Source organism: Cnephaeus nilssonii (assembly GCF_951640355.1).
Source record: "Cnephaeus nilssonii genome assembly, chromosome: 7".
In the NCBI taxonomy this organism is placed as follows: Eukaryota; Metazoa; Chordata; class Mammalia; order Chiroptera; family Vespertilionidae; genus Cnephaeus; species Cnephaeus nilssonii.
Window position 1 is genome coordinate 89259690 of NC_137078.1, and position 20825 is coordinate 89280514.

The following is a 20825-nucleotide window of genomic DNA, read 5'->3' on the forward strand; positions in this document are numbered from 1 at the left end:
TTTCCATAAAAAACTAGGCACACCAATTAATCTCTGGGTTTTAAAATACCTATGAAGACAGCTAACATTACAGCACCATGCACAGCAATGAAAAGGTGGTCCAAGGACAACTGAACTTGTTAGTCACGAGAGTAAGTTAGAGAGAAATGGTGGCTTTTGAATGTCACTGCTTCAGTGACCTGGAAATACATAGGCAAGAAAGTTCCACTTTCACACTAAAGGGGGAGCAAACTGGTTATGAGAAACATTTCTCATCCATTAACACAACGTTATCCCTTTTGAGCACCACATACCTGGTACAAGTCTAGACATTCTACAAGTACTAACCCATTTTAGCCTCTGAGGGACAGTACTATTATTGCCTCCATGATACAGATGAGAAAACTGAGGCAGGGATTAACCTGCTTAAGGTTAACACACCTAGAAGACGGTGGGAATCAATCCAGGAAACTTGCTTCAAAGGCCACCCTCTTCTCTACTTATATTGCCTCTTAACAACCTTATAGACTCTCATTTTAAAGGAAAACAGAGTCTGAACAGTTAAACCAAAATTTAATCCCAAGCATCACACCAAAGCCTGTAATCCCTTCACCAGGCATCAGTGTTAGTAAAATCTCTAGAGAAGAACAGAATCACTGAGTGAGGGGGAGCCTCCCGGAACGTGGAAACACTGCACCCTACCTTTAATCAAGGCTCTAACCCCAGCCCCAATCGTACCTTCCCCTCTAAAATCAGTCTCCTGTGACTGCGGCACCACAGCCTATCAACAAGGGTGTGGCGAGCACAGGCAATGCTGTAAGCTCAGGCTTAGACCTGCCAGGAAACACTGGCATCCACTCAGGAAGACAGGGTTGTTACCAGCTATTCCCATCGAAGCTTTAATGGCTTGAGGTCCAAGGACTTGAATATGGCCAGGCTCCTTTCACAGAACACACACAGTAACGTACATTTCACTGAAAACATTTTATTGGCCTTTTGTATAGAAACGGGAATTTATTTGCCAGGAAGGATGATGCCATCATACTGAAAGAGAAGAGATTTTTTTTTTTCAGAACAGGAGGCAACAGCAAAGATCGCAGCAATGGCTAATGTTTCATTTGAGAAGTCAAATCTGATACATGAATTTGGCTCTGAATCCCATACCCATTCTGAACTAAACAGGAAACTGGCCAGTTTTAACAACTGCTGCACTGAGCTCAACTGCACTGTATCCCAAGAAAAAGGGGGCTCTTAGGAGAGCCGTTTTCCCACCCTCCGAGCTATTAGCATTGATGGGGGCGGAGAAAGGCCTGGTTCTGGGTGTTCTTTAAACCATTAACCCTGGAAGCCCCCACTTGCCAAGCTGCTCAAATATTCTATCTTCAAAGAAGCCACCAACCAATTGGTGGTAGATTTTGCATCCCCAAATCCCAACTCCATTCACCACATTCCACCATTTCACCTGAGATGAATCAGCTTTACCTTCTGCTGGAACCAGCGCATGGCCTCCTCTTTGCTGATTCTGTGTTTGGCCCCAATGCAGCCTGTCCTGCGTTTCTTGTCTGCGATGCTGAAACCTGGCCTACCCAGCACCTGTCCCAGGAATAACCAACAGTCACCTAGCCAGCTCAGAGTCAACAGCAGACAGACAAGACTCACACATTGGAGAGATCGATCTTCAAAAGTCATCTGGTGGCCCAGTAATTCTGGGACTGATGGAACTGGTACCAGCACCCTGGACAACACACCACCACAGGTTTGGTTTGGAGGGTGGGACTTGGCTGCACCTGCCCTCTTCCCTACCTCACTCCCAGTGGCAGCTAAGGATTCTCCACCACTGCTTCCCAATTTCCAAAGCACTTTTAATTTTTAAAAGTAATATTAAGAACAATCTTACTACATATGTATTGTAGAGAATTTAAAATTCTGAGAAGTTACAAAGAAATAGTTTTATTTCTCTCCTTCCACTTCAGCACAAAAAGTCCTTAAATTAGGTTTGCTGTTCCCTGACTCCCAACGAGCACCCGATTCTCATTACCGTTTGGATATCCAAATCCGACAAGGGTGGTGCCATCATTGAGGTTCCACACTAGTCAGGACTTCTGGTTTTTGCTATTTAGTTTGATGGTTGGACCAAAGCATAACAGTAACACCAATGGTCATTCCTACATTGGAATCCCCATCTGACACACCAGCCACATCACAAACCTGCGCTCTGGATGGAAGCCATCCTCCCGCAGGGGCTGGGGGAGGAGCTGCAAAGAGCAGCCTCAGTGCAGCCACCCGGATGCCAAATGAGGCGTCGCTCTCACATTTTCAATCCAGTGGCTGGATGGCATTGTTTCTTGCTCCATCTTACAGCCATATTGGTGGCTGCTAGATCCTAGACTTTAAGCTTCACAATAGCAATGACCTTGTCTGTCTAGTTCAGTGCTGCATCCCTAAACACGGCACAAATGAGGCACGTCTTCCAAAGGGAAAGAAGACAAAGGCAGACAACACTCAAAGTTTCAATCCAACACCTGAACATCAAAATAGCACACATGAAATGAAGGAGTAGCTGACTGCACGCTCCTCCCAGGTAAGAAGTGGAAAAGACCAAATATTCATACCACATAGAAGTCCAGGCCGTAGATGCCAATGCTTGGGTCATATTTGATCCCCAGATCGATGTGTTCCTGGATCCCAAAACCAAAGTTTCCAGTATCTGAGAAGTTATTTTTTCGTAATTCGTACTCTCGCACCTGAGGAGATAAATGTAGCAATCACACTCCTTGTCAACTCAAATTCCCCCCAAATAAGGAACTTGGTTTGTACCACTCAGCACTCCAGAAATACAATTTGATCAGAAACAAAATCGAGTTTCTCCACTACACCAAATCACATCCCAACTATGGATTTCACAGAACTTTCCCAACTTCCCAAGGGCAGGGAAAAAAACAGGGAAACATCAGAATCTAGTTTAACTCTGCCAACTGTAGGAAGAATCCTTTAGAAGTTCAGACATACAGATGACCCTGGCTGGGCAGCTCAGTTGGTTCTAGTGTTGACCCCTTACACAAAGGTTGCGGGTTCGATCCCCAGTCAGGACACATACAAGAATCAATGAGTGAGTGAATAGGTCGAGCAACAAATTGATGGGTTGTTTTAGTTTTCTCTCTCTCTCTCCCTTCCTCTCTTTAGGGAAAAGCAAATCAAAACCACAATGGAATAACATCTCACACCAGGCAGAATGGCTATTATAAAAAAGATATGTGTTGTCAGGATGTGGAGAAAAGGGAACTCTTGTGCTATGTTGGTGGGAATGTAAATTGGTGCAGCCACTATGAAAATCAGTATGGAGGTTTTCCAAAAAATTAAGACACACGCAACCCTATGTTCACTATAGCATTATCTACAATAGCCAAGATATGAAAACAACCTAAGTGTTCAATAGGGGATGAATGGATATGTGGTATATATACACACACACAATGGAATACTACTCTGCCATAAAAAAAAGAAATCTTGCCATCTGCAATAATGCCAAGGACCTTGAGGGTATTAGGCTAAATGAAATAAATCAGACAGAGAAAGAAACACCATCATTTCACTTACAGATGGAATCTAAAAAACAAAACTCCTAGATGCCAAAAAAAAAAGTTGGTGGTTGCTGTATGTCTGTGTGTGAGAGAGAGCAAGCGAGCTGTGTGAAGAGGGTCAAGAGGGACAAACTTCCAGTTATAACATAAGCCATGGGGATGTACCATACAGCATGGTTAGTAATACCGTGTTGCACATTTGAAAGTTGCTAACAGTAAATCTTAAAAGTTCTCATCACAAGAAAAAATTATTTTTAATGTTGTACAGTGACGGGTGGTAACTAGTCAGATTTACTGTGATAATTTCAATAAATAGCATACTGTACACATGAAATTAATACCAAGTTATGCTAATTATACTTTAAAAAAAGGTACACGTGTTAAACTGGTGCTCGTTAGCATCACCCCGTGTCGGGATGGGCCTCACCTTTAGACCTTTCTCCAAGATTTCTTCTGCCTTGGCCCCCCGGACTGTGCAGTGGACAGCAATCTTTTCATTTCTCCTGATGCCAAAGGATCGGACGGTGTATCTGGCTGCAGGCCGGGGAGTAACAGGGAGTCAGGAGTTGTCACACTCCCACTGCCTATTCCCCAGAACATCATCTCCCTAACTCCAAAGAGATACTACGGATCTAGCCACACTCTAAGTGGTGGCCTTCTAACCAGTGTCACCTCCATCTTTTCATTGGTTTCATCTGAAACACAGAAAGACTTTTCCAACTCCAGGTCACTCAGCCACACGTAAGCAATTAAGAGCTCAGTGGTAATGTCAAGGTCTCGGGAAGGCAAGTTCACAACCAGAATAAACCCCTATAAAGGAAGGTGACCATTGTGTTCCAGAAAAAACAAAACATTAGGACAATAATAGCTAATGTTTGCCAAAACCTTATTGGACTGTCATCCCCATTTTACAGATGAGGTTCTGAGACTAACTTGTCTAAGATCCCAGTTGGCAATAAGAGGCGGGATTTGAACCCAAGGACTTGCCATATTCCACTATCTTAAAGCAACACAACTTTACCTTGTTCTCAATGTCGCCTATATAGTCAGGCCTAATACCATTTACTGCTTCCCCAGCGTTTCCCCTCGGCCCCGTCCCTTTCTTGGAAATTCTTTGCTTGGACTAGTCCTAATCTCTGCTCACATTAAAACCTTGTAGTCCAAACGCCACAACCAACCCTAAAAGGAAGATACTTCTTGGGGGGGGAGTAGGCCAAAAAGCTAATGCTTTTAAGGGATGTCACCTGTCACTTTCAAAATGGGCGCTCAACAGGCTTGGCAGAAGGGGAGTTGAACGCCCAGGCTGGCCGGCCTGCAGCCCCCTCCGTGCCGCCACTCACCTTTGGAGAAGACCGGGGTCTGGCCCGTGAGCTGCTCCAGCACCTTGGCTGCCCGCGTCAGTCTGTCCCCGCTCTCCCCCACACAGATGTTGAGGCAGAGCTTGCGGATGCGCAGTTCCCGCATGGGGTTCTCCTTTTCCCCTTGATCCTGCTGGGAACAGGGAGCGCAGCGGTCACCGCCCGCAGCCAACACAGCTGCGAGCGCTCCCCCTACACATGGCGCGTTTCTCCCTGCTCAGCCCACCTCCTACCGGAAGCCCTAGGAGCTGGGCAACTGTCGCTGCGCTCGTCCGGGAGGCAGCGAGGAAGACAGCTCGGCATCCTGTGCCTTCCTCCCCGCGCGGAAGAGGGGAAGAGAAACGTCGGGCAGGTCCCGAGGATCAAGGTTACGGACACTGAGGATGAACCCCCAGGGGCTCAACGTGTAGGGTGACGGGGAGCGCCCCATTATAAGGCCGATAAGGGGGAAGGAAATACGGAATTTAACTGTTAAGGAAACGGGGAGCACGTGCTAGAGCCGCGTCCCTCATCCCACTCGGAAGCAGCGCGGAGACTGCGGCAAAAGGCCGGCCCTCCCCGTGCGGAGGTCCCGGCCGGGGCTCCCCAGCACCGGCCAAGCCCCAGGTCCTCGGGATCGGAAACGGGTGCGGACCCCTTCGTTCGAGCCGCTCGCTCTCGCTGCAGCCCAGGGCCCGTGCTCCGGGGCCTCCGGGCGGCCGCCCCAGCTCGCTCTGAGGAGGACGTGAGGGAGGCGCCGGGGGCCGGCTCCACGCTCTCGGCCCGCAGGGCTCCGAAGTTTCGGGACGGCCAGCAGCGACGGCTCCGTCCTCCTCGGGCTGCGGGCGAGGCAGCCCTCGGGGGCTCGGCCGGCCGTGGATGGAGGCGGATGAAGGGAAGCTAACCCGGGCCTCGGTTACTCACCGCCATGATGAGAGACAGGAAGAGAGAGTGAAGTTTCCGGAGCAGGGCCTTATGGGACAGGAGGCGGGCTCTTTCCCACGCTAACCAGAGAGAAGAGGGAGAGAGAGAGGCGCGGCGTGGCGTCGGCTTCCCCCTCGTGGGCACTGCTAGCAACTGCAGGCAACGCTGGCGGACCACCAGGACCCGAGTTTCCGGTTTTGAAAGCTTCCAGACTGGGTTTTACTTGAGCTTCCCGGCCCTCCTCCTCCCCCGGCCCAGTCTCAGGACCTGGGGGGTCTTCCGTGATGAGACAGCCAGAACTACATTAAATCAATTACACAAATTATGAAGCAAATAATTTATTCTGCAACAAATGACATGTATACAGTTAGAACAGAGTGGCTTGAGTCCTGAGCTGTGAAGACAGGCAGATGTGGTTCTGTCTTGGCTAGCTAAGCTATATGCCCTTGGAAAGGTTACTAATTAGACCTCCTTCAACCTCAGTTTTCCTTATCTTTAAAATGGGTATATGAGCCGAAACCGGTTTGGCTCAGTGGATGGAGCGTCGGCCTGCGGACTCAAGGGTCCCAGGTTTGATTCCGGTCAAGGGCATGTACCTTGGTTGCAGGCACATCCCCAGTGGGGGGTGTACAGGAGGCGGCTGATCGATGTTTCTCTCTTATCGATGTTTCTGGCTCTCTGTCCCTCTCTTTTTCTCTCTGTAAAAAAATCAATAAAATATATATATTTTTAAAAAGAAGATAATGAATACATTTAAAAATAAATAAATAAATAAATAAAATGGGTACATGATATTGTGAACATTAAATAAGGTAACTGTGTAGAGCGTATAGTAAGTCCACAATAAGTGGTTAGTTTTGTTATTACTATAACCTATTGTATCCAAGCAACCCCCCAAAAAGTGTTAGACATGGTATACAATTAAGAGAGCGTCACCTGTAGACACCAAGACTGCTTATAGATCAGTCTCTGACAGATGAGGTCTCCAAACCTGACTGTAAGAGGGCTCCCTGACTTATACTAAATCCTTAGCAGCAGGACCCAAGAGGTTGCCAGGATCCATATCCCAGGCAGGAGCTGACCTTGAGTCAGCCAGTTCCTTTAACAGGAACCAACGGGGAAAGAAGAACTTGGAGGACTTTGGTGGGAAAGCAGCCAAGCCGATTCCTTATGCTGCCATAATTCCCTTCTCTCGTCGCTAGAGGGGAGATAGAGGCCCCCCGAGGCTCTCTCTGTTCCATCCGTTGGGACAAGACAAAAGGGCACTCTGGGAAGCTGGTCTGATGGAGGAGGGAAAAGGCCTCCCTTCAAGCCTCCTCCTTCAAGCAGCCACTGGCTCACCCAGGGCCGGGGCCTCAGCCAGACCTCCAGGAGAGGGCAGAGCCGAAGGAGGGGCTGCTTCAAACCTTGGAATAAAGAGGCAACTGAACGCAAACACATGACCCTGGGTTTTCTTTTGCTGTGAAGCATGTTTTGGGGTTAACTGACAAAATCTGAATGACGTCTGTAGACTTCACAATGTACCCATGTTAATTTACCAGTAAAGCCCTCCTTCTGATTCCTTAACCTTGGTTCCATAGGAGAATGTCCTTGGGTTTAAAAATCACACATTCGATCTGGGGTAAAGGAGCATCATAACTGTGGCTTACTCTCAAATGGTTCCGAAAAACATATTGTACTTAGAGAGAAAAGGATAAAGCAAATGTGGTCCATTTAAGATTTAGGGAATCTAAGTGAAGTATACATGGGAGTTGATGCAACTTCTCTGACTCTCAAATTGTCAAAGTGAAGTTCAGAAAATAATTTGGCCCTGGCCGGTTTGGCTCAGTGGACAGAGTGTTGGCTTGCGGACTGAAGGGTCCTGGGTTCGATTCCGGTCAAAGGCACATGCCTGGGTTGTGGGCTCAGTCCCCAGTAGGGGGCCTGCAGGAGGCAGCCCATCAATGATTCTCTCACCATTGATGTTTCTATCTCTCTCTCCCTCTGCCTCCCTCTCTGAAATCAATAAAAATATATTTTAAAAAAAAGAAAATAATTTGAGGGAAAGATGTCCCCTAGGAAGATAAAAAATGAGTTCATCCTCCTAAGTTCAGTCTTATTCTCTCTGCCCCCCAACTTTCTCCACTGAACTTCCCCCAAATAGCTCTCACTTGACCCAGTACCCACACTGTGTTGATGAGAATAGCTAATCAATAGCTAATTTACCATGGCCAGCAGGTACCAACTCACTCGACCTTTACCATCCCCGGGAGTCAGATACTATTGTTTCCCATGTCACAGATGAACACACAAGGCACCCCGAAGTTCAGTAAGTTTTATAGACGCTGTGTAAGTCTACAGGCTAATGCCAGAGTCCCATCTGGTTCTAAGAGCGGATGAACCAGGTCAAGGCCAAAAGCGGCCCCAGGGCTCCCCTTTTGCACCTCTCCCTCCCCAGGAGCCCAGCTCTGTGGTTCTTGCACCATCAGGTCCCCGAAAGGAAGCAGAGGGGGCGGAATTAGCCGCAGCACTCTCCCGCTCCTTCCTCGCTTGAGACATCCAGGTCCGGAGAGGCAGAGGCAAAAAGACTTGCTGTGCTTTCCTCTCATGATGCAAACTCACCAGCAAAAAAGAAAAACGCACTAGTGAGGGCAGGTGTAGGACACGTCAGGCAACACTAGAGCAACTCCAAGGCTTCTCCTTGAGCCGGGGGAGGGGGGGGAGGGGCTATAAGGACTTTCTCAAGGCAGCTGTGGCCCTGCCTTGGCCAGCTAATAGCGATATGCCCTTGGACAAGCAGACTGTAAACAGGGCAGCATCACTGAGTATAAAACCTAGGCCCCTGACCTGGTTCATCAGCTCTTAGAATCTAGGGAAGTGACTTTTAGTAGGACAGTGCATAATATGCATGCTTTTATTTTATTTTTTAAAAAATATATTTTTATTGATTTTAGAGAGGAAGGAAGAGGGGGAAAGAGATAGAAACACCAATGATGAGAGAGAATCACTGATCGGCTGCCTCCTGACATCCCCCACTGGGGATGGAGCCCGAAACTCAGGCATGTGCCCTTGACCGGAATCGAACCCGGGACCCTTCAGTCCGCAGGTGGACGCTCTATCCACTGAGCCAAACCAGCCAGGGAAATAGGCATGCTTTTAAAGCAGACACTGTCTTTATCCCTCTGAAAGTCCCAGCCAAAGCCCATCAGAGACATCATCTTCACCCTGAAAGATGGCATATCCGTTCACTGGAAATACAGGACAGAAGAGGTACAGAAGGAATCAAGGTGCTTGAAGTTAAGGGCCAAGAGGGTGGCCAGACCATCGGAGCAGCAGGACCGGTCAGCACCTGGGCCTTGGGTCGGGCAGACTATCAGAATCCCGATGGAGGGTCTCCTTTCCAGCCATAGGTCCTTGAGCAAATCTCTCGGCTTTGAACCTCCATCTCCCATCAGTGCCAAGGGAAACACCGGCCTCTTCCTGAGAACTAGAAGTTCAAGGCAGAACTGGGAGGGGTGTCCTGGGCCACACACAGCAAACCCACAGGGGTGGGTCGGTCACTCAGTCCTGGGTGCGGCCTCTGAGGAGGGAGGGGCGGTGACTGCCGTGGGGAAAGGGCTGGGAAGGGAGGTGAGGGAGGCCTTGGTGGCCGGGAACAGGGCTCCAGAAGAGGAAACCTTCTTCCCTGGGAGAGAAGCAGACTGTGCAGTACGGAAACCACACACAACACTTGCACACCCCCTACTGGGGATGTGCCTGCAACCAAGGTACATGCCCTTGACCAGAATCGAACCTGGGACCTTTCAGTCCGCAGGCCGACGCTCTATCCACTGAGCCAAACCGGTTTCGGCAAGCATTTTTATATAAATAATTCAAACTTGTAAGAAAAAAGGAGAGTATTTGCTCTTTTTACAGAGGGGATAATTGAGGGTCAGAAGTAGGTTGCCCAAGGCCCAAGCCAGAAGTTGATGATGCAGCCAATTCCTCATTCAAACACGGGCCTCCTCAGCGAGGACGGGTTCTTCCATTCGTTTGAGGAACTTGGCCTCTCTTGAGAGCTGAGTCTAAACCCTAACTCTACCTAGTCCGCTGACTGGATGCTTTGTTTTCTTTCCAGCATCCAGAATATAGTGGGTGCTTAATGCACTCTCAAAAGGACATAACCATCAGACCCCTTTACCTCACTAACTGAAATGGGTGATGCTACTTAGGGTTGGGGAACTGGGCATCAACGCTCCAGGTTTCTGTGTTCATGTCATGATAGGAGAGGCCCCCTTGACCCCCTGATATAAAGTAACTCTCTCGGGTCATGCCTTCACCCTTCGTTAGCGTTTTCTTGGCATCTGCCGCCATCCACTCTGTTATACCCGGCCCTCCCCCAGCAAGACCACGTGCCACGAGCAGAGCCGCATCTGCCTCTGCAGAACCCTCAGCACCAAGGACAGTGCCCAGCGTGCGAACGTTCCAACACCATCCGAAGGAACAGGCCAATGGCAGCTCTAACCTTTCTCAAGGGCAATTGGGCAGTATGTGTCAGAAGATTCCAAAACAATGTCTACCCTTTGTCTCGTTAGGAACCTATTCTAATTAAAGTATTGAGAACACATGCTAAGGTTATTTACCAAGGGATTATGGCAGCTTTTAAAAACATATATTTTTTGTTTTATTGCCCAGCCAGAGTGGCTCAGTGGTTGAGCATCAGTCTATGAACCAGGAGATCATGGTTTGATTCCTGGTTAGGGCACATGCCTGATTGTGGCCTCAATTCGCAGTAAAACTAGAAAAATAGCCCTAGCTGGTTTGGCTCAGTGGACAGAGCATTGGCCTGTGGACTGAAGGTCCCAGGTTCAATTCCGGTCAAGGGCACATGCCCAGTGGAGGGTGTGCAGGAGGCAGCCATCAATGATTCTCTCTCATCATTGATGTTTCTATCTCTCTCTCCCTCTCCCTTTCTCTCTGAAATCAATAAAAATATATTTTTTTAAAAACTAGAAAGGTATATTTAAAATTTATATATATACTAGTATATGTATTTTTTTATTGACTTCAGAGAGGAAAGGAGAGGGAGAGAGAGATAGAAAAATCAATGATGAAAGAGAATCATTGAGCAGCTGCCTCCTGCACACCCCCCACTAGGGATCAAGCCCACAACCTGGGCATGTGCCCTGACCGAGAATTGAACCTTGATCTCCTGGTTCATAGGTCAACGCTCAACCACTGAGCCACACCAGCCAGGTTCTACTCCTTTTCCAAGAAAACCAACCATTTCCAGCTCTAGAGCTGCCCTGTCTAATATGGTAGCTACTAACCGCATGTGGCTATTTAATTTTTTTTTTAATCCTCACCCAAGGATATTTTTCCATTGATTTTTAGAAAGAGTGGAAGAAAGGGAAAGACAGAGAGAAACATCGCTGTGAGAGACACACATCGATTGGTTGTCTCCTGTATGCGCCCTACAGCCGAGGTTTGTGCCCTTGACTGGAATCGAACCCAGGACCCCTCAGTCTGCAGGCAGACACTCTATCCACTAAGCCAGTGGTCGGCAAACTCATTAGTCAACAGAGCCAAATATCAACAGTACAACGATTGAAATTTCTTTTGAGAGCCGAAAACCGACTTCTGCGCATGGGCCACGAAGTTTCAGTCACACTGTACGTGCGCACCCGCACGTGGTATTTTGTGGAAGAGCCACACTCAAGGGGCCAAAGAGCCGCATGTGGCTCGTGAGCTGCGGCTTTCCGACCACTGCACTAAGCCAAACTGGCTAGGGCTGTTTAAATTTAAAGTAAGTTAAATTTAAAATTCAGTACCTCACCCACAATAGCTACATTTCAGGTGCTTACAAGCCCCACGTGGCTGGTAACCACCATCCGGAACAGGGCGGATTAGGACATTGCCATCAACAGGAAGTTCTCGGGGACAACACTGCTCTTGGAGGAGCCGGGTCTGGCCTTCTGAAACCTTGAGGCTGAGCCGTGGTGCCAGGAGGCCTGAGTTCTAGGTCCAGCTCTGTCACTGATTGGCGGGGCAGCCTTGAACAAACCACGGACCTCTGGACTGTGCTTCTCCTTTATAAAATGTGGGCAGCGATTATCAAGGTAAGGTCACACTCTGACCATCTGGGGTCAGTTCTGTGCGCTCTGAATTCCATTTCCGGTCACCTCTCAGAAAACTCAAGCTTCTCAACTCTTTCCGTTTTCCCTGCCTACGAGAGGAGCTTTGATGAGCTCATTGACCCTCCAGCGAGCGGTGACTTGCTGAGCCGAACCAGCTAGGGCTTACTCTATATATTAAGAGTCAACATCTTATTGGACCCGGCAGCTCACCATTTCTCTAACAGGAACCTGGTTTGGGGATTTAGGGTCCGTGATGGTGAGTCTCAGCAGGGAGGGGACCCACAGCCCTGTGTCCGGGACGGGCTTCTAGCTGAAGGTGCCTGTGAGTTAGCCGCCGGCACCTGGGTGCTGAGGACGCCATAGACGGTGTGTCTGCGCTCCAGCGGTTCACGGGTGCCTGGGAGGTGGGAGGGTTGGAGAGTCCTTGGGTGTGAGGTCCTGCCACTAACCAGGCCCCACCAACCCCAGCTCACTCAGCCACAGTCAGACAACTCCTGCCCCACGGCCGTGATCAAGACTCTCAGACACCCTCCCTGCCCTGCCGCACATACACAGCGCATACACACCAGGACCGACACCAGGCCCCAGGCCCCTCTGCTCCGCCTCCCCCTGTCTGCTCCAATATCCTGCTGCCCCGTTCTTTCCACTTTCCACCAGTCCCTTCCTCCTGGGAGTCACACTTCCTGGGCTCAGATTCCAGCTTCATACACTTGGCCTTGGGCCCATTGCTCCAACTCTGATGCTGCTCTTCAACCGCGGGAGGGTCGCAAGCCTTCCCACCTCCGGGGGTCGCTGAGAGGGTTGAGGGTGATATTACCACAAAGCACCTGCCTACACGGTGTCTGCCCCTCAACAGCGGGAGCTCGGCCGGCCGTCATTACCATTCACATCCACCTTGGCCTCGCTCTGACCCCACACCTCTGCCTCCTGCTGGGGCCCAGCCTCTCCTTTTCCGGAGAACTGTCTCCTTCCACCTGGGCCTCCTTTCTTCTTCTCAAACCCTCCCTCCTTCCCGAACCCGAGACCCAGATACCCAAGGGGTTGGAGAGGGAGAAAGGGCAGCATCCCTCAAAGAGAAATGCCGCCTGGCTGAGATCCCCCAGTGGGGAGCGGCTCCTGCCCAGCCCAGAACCCAGCATGACCCCGTGCCGGTCCTCTGTCAGTCAAAACCCACGCAGACTCACCTGGGGAGGTCAGGCCACTACCGATAGCTGGTTCCCCATCTCTGAATCAGAAAGGGAGGGCGTTGGCCTAGATGCCCCTAAAATGCCCCTGGGGGACACTCAGGGGGGGCTGAGTCCACACTGGGGACAGGTGGGGTGTGGCAAACATTCTGCTTCTCTGAATCGTCTTGGAGAAATCTTCTCCTCTCTGAGCCTTGTCTCCTCATTGGTAAGTTGAGGCCAGACAACAATCCCTGCCTACTAGCCTCCCAGGGCTGTTGGGAGGAAACAGGCTCGAGGAAAGAGGCAGAAAAAGAGAATTGTGCGTGCCAAGCTGGGGAGTGAGCGTCTTTCCATTCTTGGCCAGCAGATGGCGCTATTGTGGCGCCAGTATCTCAGCCCCAGGTCTCCCTACACCCAGGTCCCAACCCACCGCTGCCTGCCTGTGCTTGGATGGGGACATTTGTTGGATGTGGCCAAACTCATGGGGTGTTAATTAGGAGCCCAAACTTTGGAGTCAATCGACCCAACTGGACTGATTCTATCCCCTTGAAAAGGCAATGTGACTTTAGGTAACTTGCTTAACCTCTCTGAACTTCAGTTTCCCCGTCTGTAAAATGAGGCTGGCATCTCCCCTTCTGGAGTTAGGCAGGCTTGATTTGATCTGGGATACAAAGCTCCTTGCAACACCTGCAGGGGGTCAGCGACTGGTACAACTGGCCTGAGAGAGCAAGGCAACATCTCCTTCCGATCCCTCCCAAGCTGCCCAAATTGAACCACGTCCACTCCTGTCACCAGGCTTTCACTCCTGCCCTCTCTCCTCTGTCTGGAATATTCTTCTCCTCCTTGTTTCATGATTTCCTAGAAAATTTGGGACCTGTTGGGGTTTTTTTCCTAATTGCATTTTAAGCCTTAATGAAATACAATCTCTATATTATAAAAATGTACTCATTTTGAGTGTACTATTCAATGCTTTTCAATAAGCCTACCAAATTGTGCTCAAGACTTGATTTTTTTTTTAAATTGATTTTTTACAGAGAGGAAGGGAGAGGGATAGAGAGTCAGAAACATCGATGAGAGAGAAACATTGATCAGCTGCCTCTTGCACACCTCCCACTGGGGATATGCCCGCAACCAAGGTACATGCCCTTGACTGGAATCGAACCTGGGACCCGTGAGTTCACAGGCCGACGCTCTATCTACTGAGCCAAACTGGACAGGGCAAGACTTGATTTTTTAAATCCTGTATCTTAAATTGGACCTCTCTCCAGAGTCCAGACCCTTTATCCAATGCCCCTTGGACACTGTCACCTGGCTATCCCCTGGCCCCTGGCCCCTCTGACTCAATACACCCCCAGCCAGATGCATCCTTCTCTTCCCCTCCTTTCTCTCCCAGCAAGTCCCACCTCCCTTCTGGGCATCTTCAGGCTAGCAATGCTATTTTTCTTCCCTGTGTTCTCAGCACTTCGCCCAGGACATGGCATTTAGTAGATGCTCAATAAAAATACGCTCTATGCATGAATGAAAGAAACAGCATCATCCCGTTACCCAAGTGTGATTGCTCACCCCTCACTTCCCGCCTGCCAACCACCGACGACTCTATCCTAGAACTGTCTGCCTGGAGCCTGACCCTGCCTGGAGCCCTCTGCTCCGGCCTCACACTCCTGCCCTCTGCGGGGGCAGCGGCCTCTCCCCTGCCCTCCCCCCTGCCCTGCCTCAGTCTCCCCACTCTGGCTTTCTCCCTCCATCTCGTCCCAGAGTGGCTTCTCAAACAAGCACCTCCGATCTCATCCCCCTCCCCCTAAGAAAGTACTACCCATTCTGCTGTGATGAAGTCCGGACCCCCATCCCGACACGGCAGCCCTGCAGGACGTGGTCCAGCCCATCTCTCCAGCCTGGCCTCATCCCGCTCCCTCTCCAGCTCTTCCAGACTCTGGTCACCCAAACCACAGAGCGGTGTGACACCGTGGCTGAAGGGCCGGTCTGGCAGCCTGGCTGTTGTTCCTGTCCCCACAGCAGGCCCTGTGGAGCCTCAGTTTCTTCATCCGTAGCAGGGGGTGATGACAGCGCCGACCTCGCAGGGCTGTTGTGGGGTCACATGAGATGATGAAGTAAAACACTTGGAACAGACGAGGCACATGGCCAGGACTCAACAAACCTTAGTTTCCTTTCTCCCCGAGCACACCGTTTTGCGCCTCCGGGTTCAGCTATAGAGACTGTCTTCCTCCTTTCTGTCCACCAGGGGGCGCTGCAACCCATTCCACAGCCCAGGGGAGATTTGCTCCATCGGAAGGCCTGCCCCAGGCCCCTCAAGTCAGCTGGAATCAGACCCTCCTCATTCACAGAGCTGGTCACACCAGGACCCCTCTGGCCACCTCCCCCAGGGCAAATCCAACACCAGTCATTTACCTCCCCTCCAGCTCTCAACTCCGCCCCCCTTCCCGCATCCCCACGGCCACCTCCCTTACACCAGCCACCGCTGAGTCAACCTGCTTCCTCTCTGCCCCTTCAGTGCTCTTCCCAGGATGAACACCCTCTCTGACCGCCCCTCCCCTGCAGCCCTTCATTGGCTCCCAGCAGGGCCCACCAGACCCCGCGGGCTCTGCCCCCTCCCCAGCCACAGACGAGACTCATCCCTCCACCCACTGGGTCTCAGCCACACTGGCCCCAGGCGAGCTCTTCCCCCTCCCACCTCAGGGCCTTTGCACATACCGTTTCTCCCTCCTGGACTCTCTTTCCCCACCCCTCCGCCTCTTATTAAACTCCTTCAGCTCTTCCTCTGACCCTCCCATCACCACTAAATCAAGGTCCCCCATTTAAGCTTTCACAGCACCCCGTGCTTCCTCCTCCTAACTCTCGTCACAGTTGGCTGTTTTCTTACGTGTCCCCTCTGCTCCCGTATCAGGTCCCCAAGGGAAGGGCCAAAATCCCTGTCTGTACTTCCAGACAGACCCCCCACCTCACCTTGGCCGGGAACAGGGTAGGGGATCCACAAATGTCACATGGATGAATGATAACTTTCTCGGGTCCTTCTAAGGTCGATATTTTAACGATGCTTCAAGAAACGATGGTGTGGCCCTGACCGGTTTGGCTCAGTGGATAGAGCGTCGGCCTGCGGACTGAAGGGTCCCAGGTTCGATTCCGGTCAAGGGCATGTACCTTGGTTGCGGGCACATCCCCAGTAGGGGGTGTGCAGGAGGCAGCTGATCGATGTTTCTCTCTCATCGATGTTTCTAACTATCTCTCTCCCTCTCTGTAAAAAATGAATAAAATATATATTTTTAAAAAAGAAACGATGGTGTGTTGTGATACACTATTAAGCTAATGTCTGCGGTGGGCATTGGAACTGGCTGTCACTCCCTGTTATTCTCCCAGAAGAGCATGTCCTTTGAGCACGAACATCTCTGCAGACTTTCCCAGCCCTGAGGGATGGGCAGGCAGGGTCACTATTTTCTCCCTTTTACGGAAGAGAAGCTAGAGGATTAGGAAGACGAATGGCATGCCCAGGGGAGCGTGAGCTGGAGCTCAGACGCAGGCCTCCTCTGTCCAAGCCTGTGACTCTCCACTCCACGCCTCCCCAGCCTGGACCCTGAGCTCCGCCTGACAGGGCGCACGGTGTCGCCCAAGGTACCCGGTGGCCGGTGCAGTCCCTGTCAGGGGAAGGGCTCACAGGGCTGCTGAACGAATGCACGGGGGAATGACGGCCCCAGGCCACCCCCTCCTTCCAGAAACCCCCCAGAGATGCTTTCTCTAGTCAGGGCTCTCTCTCAGAGCCCGGGATGGAGGAGGAAAAAGGGCCAGGGCGAGAGGAGGAACAGTACACACAGCAGCACCTCCTGAGTACAGCATTTTACAGTTTTGCGTGGTTGTTTTGTAAGAATTTACTTGAGCCAAACTGATGACATATGCCAGGGAGCAAGGTCATAAACGCTCTCCAGCACTTGACAGTTCGCAAAGCCCTCACACTCACTGGCTGCACCTGAGACCCCAAAGGAGCACTCACGCAGCAGCACAGACAGACAGACAGACAAGAGAAAAAGAACGACAAGCTTTTTCCCTCTTTGCAAAGCAACGTGTATTCTTTATAAACAACTTAGAATTGTGCTCCCCATGCAGTTGCCACTTACTGCACGTGGCTTTTTATTTTATTTTATTTAAAATACACTTTTTATTGATTTCAGAGAGGAAGGGAGAGGGAGAGAGAGAGAGAACCATCCATGATGATAGAGAATCATTGATCGGTTGCCTCCTGCACACCCCACACTGGGGATCCAGCCCACAACCCGGGCATGTGCCCTGACCGGGAATCGAACCATGACCTCCTGGTTCATAGGACACACCGGCTGGGCCTGCACGTGGCTTTTAAAAATAAAATTAATTAAAAGTCAATGGAATATAAAAGTCAATTCCTCAGTCTCACTAGCCACCTCTAAAGTGCTCAGTAGCACCCGGCTGGCATGGCTCAGGGGCTGAGCATTGACCCATGAACCAAGAGGTCACTGGGCCGATTCCCCGTCAGGGCACATACCTGGGTTGTGGGCTCAGTCCTCAGTGGGGGGCATGCAGGAGGCAGCCGACCAATGATGTTTCTATCTCTCTATCCCTCTCCCTCTCTCTCTGAAAAAAAAAAAATCAATAAAAACATATTTAAACAAAAGTACAGTGCTCGGTAGTCACACGTGGCTCGTGGCCACCGTACTGGACAGTGCGGCGAGAACGTTCCCACCGGGCAGAAGGTTCTGGGGGACACACTGATTTATGACACAAGCAAGCAAAAGGAAGGGGAAAACACCTGCGCTTCCATTTCCCAGAGAAAACCACTGCTAACATGTTGGCGTGGATATTTCCAGTGTTCCCTATGGGCGGGCATTATCTATTGTTGTTTTCTTTCTTTTCCTTTTTTCAAACATGGCTTAATCCTGTGCAAACTGTTTTACGGCCTGTTTTTTCACTTGTCAAAGGACTATACCCATCTTTTCTATAACACTTATTTTTTAAAACAGTAGCCCAGTATTTGTATGACTACCACAATTCATGTATCTAATTCTCTACGCATAGGTATTTGTGTCATCTTCCCTTTAAAAAAAACAAACAACTATCTGGGTACTTTTTAAAAATATATTTAGCCCTAGCCGGTTTGGATCAGTGGATAAAGTGTCGGTCTGTGGACCAAAGGGTCCCAGGTTTGATTCCGGTCAAGGGGGCATGTGCAGGAGGCAATGTATCAATGTGTTTCTCTCACATCGATGTTTCTCTCTGTCTTTCCCTCTCTTTTCCACTCTCTCCCAAAATCAATGGAAAAATATCCTTGGGTGAGGATTAAATGAATAAATAAGTAAATAATTTACTTATTTAAACATTTTGTGTGACAAGAGCTGTATTTTATTTTGAAATCTACTTCATTATTTTTGTCAAAGCAGCAGATGCTCAGTGGAGAAAATGAAAGAAAACACATGATGTGTAGAGAAGAAAAAGTCCTCAAATCATTCTACCCCAAAATAACCACATTTCCTTTCAACTTTTTAATTGTAAGGTATTTTTCCCAAACACATGGGAAGGTTAAGGACTAGCACAGTAAACACTCATACACCCACCACCTTGAGTCAACAACTGAAACCACCACATTTTAAACATGTTGGCATCCTCTTTCTAAACATCTTCCTGGATCTAAACACATACAGATATGTAGATATAAGAACGGCGTCATGCTTTACATGTTGTTCGGCAATTTGAAAACTTTTTATTTTTAATAATACATCACAAACATCTTCTCACGTTTCACTACATGTTTTTCCACAGCGTCATGTTCAATGGCCACTTAGTATCCATTGTGTGGAGCTATGACCATTTTCATAACCAACCCCTCTGGTTGGGCATGGATGTTTCCAACTTTTCACTATCCTATATAATAAAAGCCCAGCGACCATAATGGTGTAACAACCAGAACGACCACTAGACCAGTCACTATGAGGTGCATTGACCGCCTCTCGGTCTCCCCACTGCCCCCCCCCCCCGGCCCGCAGGCTCCGATCGACAGATAGCAAACGGGGAACCGGGGTGGGTGGTGGCGGGGCGGGACTGGGGACTGGCGAGCGGGCAGAAGATGGCCCTAATTGCAGGCTAGGCCTAGGGACCCTACCTGCGCACAAGGCGCTGGGCCTCTAGCAATGAAAATACAAGTTCAATGAACGTCCCTGGTTCCTGTTGCCTTTGGGTGACAAACTGCTTAGACTGGAGGGAGATTCGGGGGCAGGAGGACACACCTTCCACAATGGTTGTGACGAAAACGCAGGAGACGCTCCAGTTCCCACATCCTCACCAAAGCTTTCCGGCTCCGAGCAATTGTGTGCTTACATTACTTATTCCCATCTCTGCCTTTCTCTCCAGCGATGACCTTATTCTGATTGCTCCTTTTGGATTTTCAGACCCTAGCACAACAGCTGGCACATGAGATACTCAAAAAATGTATGTTGAATGTGTGGTTGCTCCATCTCACAGATGGAGCCCAGAGAGGGGCGTGACCCAGAGAGTGAAGTGGAAATTCATCTTACTGGGGATTCGGTTTTAAAGTTGGCACATAAATAAAATACCCCATAAATTATGTGTTGAATGAGCAAATGTTTGAAAACCCTGTAAGGAAGATGCCACAGTCGATACCAACAAATAGCTTCCCGATTATTCAAACACTTTCATTCATTTAACATGTATTTATTCAGCATCTACTAGGAGCCAGGCACTGTTCTAGACAACACAGCACAGGATGTCACAGAGCCTCTGCCTCGGTGCAGCTGACATTCTAAGGGGAGACATACAATAGACAAATCAGGGAGAAAATGCTTAGTATGTCCATTCGACGATGATGAGTGCTATGAAGAAAGGTAAAGCAGGGCCAAAGCTGGCTCTCTGACATTCCCTGAGGGGTCCCGGATTGTGAGAGGGTGGTTCTCGGGTGACACACTCCAGAATCGGGCTCCCTCCTCTCTGGTTCTGGGTGTGTCATCCGAGAACCATAGCTGCCAAATCACCATAGCTTGGCAGCTCCTGCATTGAGTGTCTGCCCCCTGGTGGTCAGTGTAGGTCATAGCTACCGGTCAGATGGTCGAACTGTCTGCTGGTCACTTAGGCTTTTATATATATAGAGAGGCTAGAAAGTGGCAGAGGGGAAGGGATGTTATTTTATGTGGGGTGGCCGGAAAGCAAAGGTGAGCCCTGTGGATGGATGAATGGGCCAGAGTAGTCCTCTGTAGACAGCAGTAACAGCAAGTGCAAAGGCCCTGAGGTGCAATTGTGCTTGTTTGCTCAAGGAACAGCAGGGATGCCAGTGTAGCTGAGGGAAGGGAAAGCAAGAGGAGCTAAAGGAAGGAGGGTGTGCCCAGCTCATGGAGGACCTTCAGGAAATGGGAAGGTGTTAGGATTTTGTTTAAGGAAAAGTTTTAGGATTTTCTTTATTTCTTTTTTCAAACACTGAAGCGTTTGAAAAAAAGAAATAAAGTCATTTGACTCATGTTATTAAAAGGCCGTGCTGGCTATGAGATGGAGACTAGAACACGGAGGGCGGGGCAAGGGTGGGAGCAGGGTGCTCTGTGGGGAGGCTGTTACACAAATCCAGGCAAGAACTGATGGACCCAGACACAGGTTCGGCCATGGAGGTGGTGAGGGTCAGATTAGGGGCATCTTTAGAAGGCAGGGCTGGTGGTATTTGTGCTGGATCAGATATGGGGGTAAGAGAGAGAAGTCAAGGACGAT

At 49.8% G+C, this 20825-nt stretch overlaps 1 protein-coding gene across 2 annotated transcripts; it reads right to left on the reverse strand.

Moving 5' to 3' along the window:
- Positions 1–944: 944 nt before the first annotated feature.
- Positions 945–5867, reverse strand: RPL11 (ribosomal protein L11). Of its 2 annotated transcripts, none has more exons than XM_079776217.1 (6): positions 5822–5867; positions 4901–5048; positions 3988–4094; positions 2592–2723; positions 1462–1572; positions 945–1023 (listed from the first exon to the last, which is right to left on the reverse strand). In XM_079776217.1, exons 1-6 carry the CDS (start codon positions 5825–5827, stop codon positions 994–996), a joined length of 534 nt encoding a protein of 177 aa, XP_079632343.1. In that variant the 5' UTR covers positions 5828–5867; the 3' UTR covers positions 945–993. The 2 variants fall into 2 exon arrangements, with proteins under 2 accessions (XP_079632343.1, XP_079632342.1); XM_079776216.1 differs by having other exon boundaries at positions 4901–5051; positions 5822–5862.
- Positions 5868–20825: the final 14958 nt, after the last annotated feature.

Coding starts and splice junctions, on each gene's coding strand:
- RPL11 (XM_079776216.1), bottom strand. Junction 2,724..3,987: donor TCTTGGAGAAAGGTCTAAAG/GTGAGGCCCATC, acceptor TTATCTCCTCAG/GTGCGAGAGTACGAATTACG. Junction 1,024..1,461: donor TGCGCTGGTTCCAGCAGAAG/GTAAAGCTGATT, acceptor CTTCTCTTTCAG/TATGATGGCATCATCCTTCC.